Source organism: Chelonia mydas, chromosome 7, assembly GCF_015237465.2.
Source record: "Chelonia mydas isolate rCheMyd1 chromosome 7, rCheMyd1.pri.v2, whole genome shotgun sequence".
Lineage (NCBI taxonomy): Eukaryota > Metazoa > Chordata > Testudines > Cheloniidae > Chelonia > Chelonia mydas.
This window is the reverse complement of record NC_057853.1, coordinates 88,371,255-88,379,658: the sequence shown is the minus strand read 5'-3', so window position 1 is coordinate 88,379,658 and position 8,404 is coordinate 88,371,255. Positions and strand designations below refer to the sequence as shown.

General features: G+C 37.2%; 1 protein-coding gene across 2 annotated transcripts in view; it reads right to left on the bottom strand.

Moving 5' to 3' along the window:
- Positions 1-2,408: 2,408 nt before the first annotated feature.
- The window catches only part of A1CF (APOBEC1 complementation factor), a 49,821-nt gene continuing 43,825 nt past the window's right edge, over positions 2,409-8,404 (bottom strand). For both annotated transcript variants that reach the window (XM_043551955.1, XM_027833726.3), the window contains exon 12: positions 2,409-8,367. In XM_043551955.1, the coding sequence (XP_043407890.1) occupies positions 8,216-8,367 (152 nt within the window). In that variant the 3' untranslated portion in view covers positions 2,409-8,215. The remainder of the gene's footprint in view (positions 8,368-8,404) is intronic.

Here is an 8,404-nt window from a genome sequence, read left to right as displayed (position 1 = left end):
AAATCACGGCCTGTGCCAAGGTTAAGCATGCTGCATCCAAATGCATTTATAGCCTGGTGGTATCTTTAGATAGTGACTCTGTTTCTATTTGTCAGCGCTGTAACTGACATCTGGGATAATTTTACTCGAGATAGTCACCACGTGAGCAGGAGAAATGAAAATTACACAAACCCGGAACTTTTGTAAACATATATTATCAATAAACTGCAACTTTTCAGATGTTAGTGAATACATTTGTGTTCTATGGGCCAAATTGATATAAAGGAATGCAGCTCCACTGAGTTTAATGAGGACACCCATTTACACCAACGGGGGAATTTGGTCTGATAACTATTGCCAGAAATCCAATTTCAATTGACATCTGCTGTAGCAGTCCCAGAGAAGGTTTGTCTTAATATCCCTTTTTTTTTTTTCTTCACTTGAGTGGCTAGTCAAAGTTTGGTGCCCTGGGATGTTCCAGGTGGGAGAAGAAATTGATGGAGTCTGGTATTTTCTTTGATGCAATCTTGTTTATTTACAAGGAATGTACAAAGTCCTGCTTCTCTGAAAGCAGGAGGAACCACGAACAAAAGGAGCAGGTTCTTAGCTTACAGATACAAGCCTTTTTAACCAATAGACCTCAGTGCTCTCTTTCTCTAGCTTTTTTTCCAGGGTGTCACTGTGAACACTGACTATAACTTGTCTTTCTTGCTTTTTTCCTTTGCCTCTCTGTGTTCTTTCTGTTCTCAGTTTCTGCGCATTCCTTTTCTCTCTCTCTCTCTCTCTCTCCTTTCTTTAGACAATGCCCATAGAGTGCTGGGCTCGTTGCTAAACAAATTAAATGGATGATCCTTGCACTGAGGAGTTTATAATCTAATTAAAGAAATGATTCAATCCTGGCTGAAATAGGGTGAAAGGGAGGGCAAGAGACTGATAATAAATTATGGGGTTACTTTCATTATGAGTAATATCTTAGTGGTATTTCTATATGTTCCTTTAAATATATTTATATCATATATTGAGTTATCTTAATCCATTCCATGGAATTTTATTAAATCTAGGTCCAGTAATCCAATTGAGAACAAGAGTAAAATTCTGGTTTTCTGAAAGTACTAGAAATATCATGAGACATTTTCTTCTTGCAAGATTCCTTGTTCAGTTTTACAGACCTAAGAAGCACAGGTAGTTTAGAAAAGATTCAGAGAAGAATCCAGAATTTTAAATGCTTATATAACCAAAGTCCCAAACCCATCCTTCCTATAGCTCCGATTCAGATCTTATATATACCATTTACAAATTCTTAGATTTAATGGAATTTATAATATTTGTCTTGTATTTTATCTGTGATTTTACATTTACCAAAAGCCAACATGTATGTGCCAAACCGGATTGTTTTTTTATATGAAGCTTGGGAATTTGGATTTGTGAGACATTCCATGAAGGAAAAAAAAGCAGTGAGCTTTTGAAAAATTGCCGTTTTTCTAATAGTTCAGGGCTGGCCAGCTTTCAAACAAATGCTGTTATCTGAAGTATTGGAATGACCTTGACTGTACAAAACAATTTAGTACTGTCTACCCTGGTGTACTGCAGTTGTACAGGAGGTACAGATTGCTTTGAAAACGCGTTAGCTCTGTAAACCCCCAACTGCTTATGCTGTGTGTGCTCTAGCTCAGCCTAAAGCAGGAGAGAGGAACCAAACTAATATTGAGGTTTTTGCAAGTTGCAGGCTACATTTTGGCTTGCTTTTAGAATAATACCTAGGCTCTTCTGCCTGTTTTATACACATGAACCCACCTTGAATTCCAAACCCCTTAGACTCCCAACTATTCAGTTTAGAAGTTGCATGTTTTCCTTAAAATTAAATAAGCCATTTAGTTCCCATTCCAGGAAAATAACCGGGCCTTTGGATCTTGATTGCATTATATCCTTATGGAACGTCCTTCTGAAATCCTCGTTTAAATTGAAGATGTTATAGATCTAGTCCTGAGTGAGAGTCAGCAAAGGGCTCAGGGCTTACTGTTGCAGAGCCACTCCCATAGAGATCACCAGTACTCCTTTGTGAGTCTGGTGAGAGTGATCTGATGGGACACAGCATTGTTAAATAACATATAGAACTATTCCTATTGTAACAATTTTGAAAAGCAAATGTAACTGTTTATTTTTTCCACTAGGTGGCACAGTTAAATTTAATTTCACTGATCACTTATTTATTATAAATGGGACATCAAATCAAAGATTCAGGGTGTTTTCAGATTTAAGATACAGTTTAATAATGATACATTTTTATTTGCATACTTATTGTATGGCATCACTATATTTACATCACTCCATATTGAGATGTTTTTACGTGCTATACACAGAATGACCTTAGATGAAGCTACGGCCAACTGACCGAAAAAACTCCAAAAAAAACTCCAACAGAGAAACTTTCAGGTTAGTTTAGAAAGTTTAATGATATTTCAAAGTCCAGTTAATGCTCTGTGATGAGCCTAGAATTACAAAATTGCTTCACAGTATTTAATCCAATTTACAATTTCCCTTGAATTCCTGATTCTTAGATGGCAATTTTATTTTATTTTATTTTTTCAAAACAGATGATTGCCTTTCCAGTAAATGGATGGTATGATTTTTATTACATTTCACAGTATAGAACTCTATACAAATATTGTACTAAAAGTACAAAAATAAGTGCTTTATGCACACACTTTTTAATACTGTTCCTGTCTCTTTGCTTTGGCACCTGTTATAACTTACCTTATATAAATAGCTGGAAAAAAAGAAGTATATAGTTATTTAACAAATGAAAGGGAGAAACATTTTTTTACTGACAGTAGCCTTTTTCACTAATAGTAGATGTATGGGTACATTAGTTCTTGGCAATTTTCACGAGTGTATCATTGCTAAAAATGATTTAAAACGGATATGTATAAGAGAAAATTGAGCTAAAACACCAACAGTACTATTAATTATTTAAACCTCTGAGTACAATGGCTGGGCTTAAATGGTTTCCATGCAGTGCTGTCATTCTCTGCAAGCAAACAATTCTGTAGCAATTGCAGAGGAGAATGCCATGGTTTTTTTTAAATCACGTTAATGAGATAGTGTCTAAAGTGTATAAATAGAAATAAGCTCGTTAGCTCCAGCAGTTACAGAAGAACTGAACTTTCACAAATGTGGCCAGATCTTGCACTTTTTATTCAGGCAAAACATCCACTGAAGTTAATGAGAGTTTTACCTCACCTAAGAAGAGCAGGACTGGGGCCCAATTCGTTTCAGTGACTCTGACATATGAATAAGCTTTTGACAATACAACAATGAACTAAATTAATATGACACTCTAGAGACTAGGGGGCACCAAAGAATTGACAAACAGTGTAATTTCCCTTTTGTTTTCCAAAAATCCTTAAAGGGATACTGCCAAGATGGGTAAACCCCAAATGATTTTGTGTCCCCTTTTATATATGAGTACTTTGCACTTAGATACCACTCTCTATCTGAAGATACTAACGTGCTTTATAGACATTAATGAATTTAATCTATGAAGAAGGGGAAAGGACAGTTTTATTAGGCAAGTTTTACAGATAAAGAAAGTGAGCACAAAGGCATTAAGTGACTTGCCAAAAGCAGGGTTCCTCATTCTAAGTGATAAAGCCGTCCTCCTTCCTACAAACTTTGCAAAGCCAATGCGCTTGATTCTCCTTTCATGCTGGCCTAAATCAAGAATAATGCCATTGAACTCAGTGGAACTACATGGGTGTATATCTGTTGCGAATGCAATCAGAATCAGACCATAAATATATATAAACTATTGTTTTTCTTACCAAAGCTAATGCTTTAAACCTTAAAATGAACAAACAACCTGGAAGCTGGAAACAGCATGGATAAGCAATCTTATGATGCCAAACCAGGGCATGGGTGTGATGGGTGGAAAGGAAATAGGCCTGATTCTGCTCCCATTGTAGTCCAGGGCAAATGGGTTTCAATGCCACTGTAGCAGGCCCAATGTTAAAAACATAGTTTACTCTCAAGCCTCCAGTGGGTTACAGAGAATAATGAACTAAAAAGAAAAAGCAAGAGTTTTAAAAATGATTACAAATATCTTGACAGTGTCCCTTTAAGTTTCCTATATAAATTCCATAGAGCATATACATTTAAAAGAGTGATTAGGGCTTAGAAGAGTGATCCCTGTCTCTCTATAACAAAGTTGCAAAACACTGCAGGAATAGGTAGACTAATAGCATTAGAGACTATACAATTTATACATTTGTTCCATTACTACTACAAGTAAGTCAACAAAAATACGAGAAAAAAGTAAATATAAACACTTAACTGTTACTAATCTAGTAAACGGTATTTCATATACCAATGTGCTTTGAAGAGCTTTATATATATTAAAAACTCTACTTAGAAAAGCAAAATAATTTTCACAGTGTCGTTGTTTCACATATACTGGTTTACAGATTTGGGGCCTAATCCATTTCTCATTGAAATCAAGGCAACACTCTTAACTACACTGGGTGCAGGCAGGATCAGGTAATTTTTTAGCACTGAGTGCCTCTCATGTGACCAGTGTGTCAGAGGGTGAAAGGTGGTGAAAGTTCTTGTTTTGCTCTTTGATGGAGAAGATGCGTAGCTGAAATAGTGGCATTAAAAAAATGATTGGTGACTACAATATGAAAATCTGACAGTGTAAATCCTCTCCATTAATAATGGAAGGTATTCATGGATAACGTTGAGATATAGACTGAGATATTGTAACCTTGCTTTCTCTCTGTACTAAAACTATTATCTATGGGGACCTTAATAACCATTTATTAACACGCATGACATTTTGTCACTAAAGAGAGACTAGTACTGAATTATTTTGAATAATAACTTATTGCGCTCTCTGTCTGTCTCTGCATTTTGAATTCTACTAGTTTTGAACTTATAATTGCTTCATACTCCTAATCGTGCAATAAAATATATGATTTTTTCAAGGAAGAGAGATTTGGGTGCGGACTTATTTTTCTTGATTTCATATGCATAGAGTAACATTTACAGTTCACCTAATAAGGAAAACCTAGAAATCCAGGACCATAGGTTAAGCTTTCTGATTCTGCTCTTATATGTGCAAACTGTAGCATTGTCTCAAGAGCATCCTGTTAGAGTGAAGTCAGTTGTCATCAGAGCACCTTACAAGGCAGTACTTTGTGTCTAGAAAAGCAAGTGTGTGTTGTACAGTGTGATTGCTATTGTCTGCCGCTGCACAACTGTATTGTGTCTGGTTCTTGCACCTCACCCTACAAACAATCTGCAGTGTGTTTTCTTGCTGATTATTTCATTTCATTTCAAGCACTGCAAATTATTGATGTTAATTAGGTGCAACGTCTGTAATTTAGTATAGTTTAGTCTTAGCTCAAGTTTTATTAACTAAAAATGGGCGCAAACCAAAACCTCATATATGGACCCTCTTGAATTTTGGGACAGGTGGGTCCAGATCTGATGCCTCAGGTACACTTCTGTGTGATATGTCTGGAACCAAAGAGCCCTACATTTTCTATAACGTTTGCATATTTACAGTAGTAAAAAGATCAAGTCTCATATTCAGCAAACTCCTTTGGTCTTATCTTCTCAGAAATGTTGCAGCTTTCTGAGTATACAATTTCATAACTAGTGTTGACTCACTAGGCTTAAAGTGAAGTGAGTACCAAAGGGGTACCATGGGATACAAACTAGGAGGGTCTGTGTGGCTACAGTATGCATTATAGGCTCTACATCCCATAGAAAGATCATGTGAAAGGAGAATGCAAGCTTTCTGAGATGCTCAGAAAGACCAGTCTGCCATATTGTCCCCTCAGGAATTGGAATGCAGTATCTTACAGTTGGAAGCTCTCCACATTTGGGTGTGATTAAAAGATGTGTGCTATACCTCAGTCTTTTCACTTGTTGGAGAGGAGATGGTTATTCCTGGGTAGGTTTGAGGTGACTGATATTTCAATGAAAGGATGATTCTCCCATGCTGTAAATCAAAGGGGAATTTTAATATCACCAAAGCTTGCCTGTATGATATAATGTCATTTTATAGCCTATAGACTCTGGCTCCTCAGGCTAATGGAGACATCAGATCGTTTCAACAGCTGATTTTTAAGAAACTTGAAAGGCATATGTACAATGGCTTTTGGGAGGTTCAAAAGATCACCATCAACTTGCAACCCTCAGAAATTGTAATAAGACCAGGCACTGCACAAACCCTTGCCATACTTGTTACAAGACTAATAAATATAAGGGGAAAACATATTGTTCAATTAATTAGTCAAGGGCCGGCTATAGACTGCAACAGATGATATTTCAGTTATTAAATTGATACTTCACTGGATTTTGGCCAAAAGGCCATAAAAGTTCTATTGGTTTAAATTATAATGCAACTTTGACATGGCTTCAGCGTCATGCTAAACTGTTGATGAACACACAGCTTTCTCCAAAGTTCCATTTTCTTACATTTTACATGGCTTTAAATTTCTCTTAGTATAATTTTTATAGTAGAGGACAATGCTCTCAGGGATAATAGGTAATTAACTGCTAGTGTAAGAGGGTGTAATTCCAAGAACTTGCTTACACCTGCGGTGAATTTGTCCCAAAGAGATGATTTGCACTAGAAGGACAGTGACCTTCAGAGAGGTTTAGCAAGCATGATGATTAAATCTCACTTCTGAATTCTCATGGGCTGGTTTAACTGAAAATCAGCCACGATAAACAAGCCCTTTTTTGGATTTCACCATAAGTAGTTACGGGATGCTTTTCTAAATTATTTACTCTCTAGGGAAAAGGGATGGGAACTGAAAATACTACATTATTTTATTGAGATTTTGCCTTCTTCTATACAGACCTGAGCACTACAAGAGGATAGAGAAAACTCCAGTGACTGAAACCTATCCACTACATTAAACATCAAATCAGCTCTGAAATGCACATAAATAAGCATATCAGATTTTTCTGCTAAATGTGTGAAAACCAGCTTTTGCTGTCAGTTTCAACCTGGCCTTTGATATATTGGCCAGAGTTGTCAAAACATTTTAGATACCTAAACGAGCATTTAATGTCTCTAATCTAGTGTTTATATGGAAGATAGGCTCATATATGATTTTCAAAGGAAGCAAAGTTGTGTGCAGGACCTCTGTGCACACAGGGTTGCCTTAAATTTCACACATTGTCTGCTTGACCTAGGATATAGGAGGATTTTCTAGGTGGGTGGAGGTGTACATGGGCCAACATTGGCTCATGAAAGTTAGGCATGGTAAGGGCACATCTAACTCATTACGCTTATGGATGAGCAGGCAGAGAATCAACTCCCGATTGGCTTATGTGAATGAGGTACAAGTTCAAAAGAGGTATCCAAGGACACAAAAAGCCCCTCCTATCCATACACACAGCTGAGAGGAAGAAAGAAAAACAGAGAATGAGACATAATGTAGCTAGTTGGGGAGAGCCAGGCAATTAGGTACTGGACTGGGGTGGTAGCCAGCGAACACAGGCTTGGCTGGGGATAGCATCGGAGCTTTATTATGCGGAGGAAGTGAATTGTTTTGTAGAATGGCGTGAGAGGTTTTCTGTGTTTCTCAAGGGGAAGGACAGTGATCCCACCGACCATTCATGTCATACAGTAGTGGTTGAGGTGCAACACTACCACTCGGCAGCCTGCAAAGAGGATTCTGTTCTAACTCCTTTTTGCTCCTCTCCCCACTGTGTATAGCCCACTTGCGCCCCTGAGGAATTAGGGGGAGACTTAAAAAAATTGTGGGAGTTGGGTGCCTAACTGCCCCCCTTTATGCTTTTAAGTCTTGCTATGCATCACGAATATGGGTATGAAAACATAGCTTGCTCATCTGAGATGTCTAACTGCTTTTCAAGCTCTAAAGTCGCTACATAATTGGGAATATTTCTGTGTTCGGCATGGATTATTGTTTGTAAACACACACAGTAATATATACCTGAGAACCTTTAAGAACTTTTTCCTGGGCCAAGGTAATTTGTTGTTGTTTTTTTTCCAGTGCGAAAAATTGATTTTTAAAATTTGTTTTGGTATATGTTCCATTGTAAAACTATCAATCTAGAAGTATAAAACTATCACTAAATCTAAGTTTGGACAATAGATTAGTTTAAAATCATGAGGTCACAATAATTATCACACTGAGCTAGCCTCTTGCCGCACTTGATTAAAAGAAAACGTTGATTTAAAAAAAAACAAAACAGTCTCTCAAAACGTTCCATAACCATCACTACGAGTAGCTACTGCAAAGGCAGGGTAGGCTTCATACGTTGCGTAAGGTGCTAAATCTTGTCCCAGCGTCACTGCTTGTTTTAGTTGTGTAACTGGTACAGTAGCAGCTGGATTAGCAATGGTGTATCCTGCAATGAAAAACAGACACAAAAATGCATTTTGATG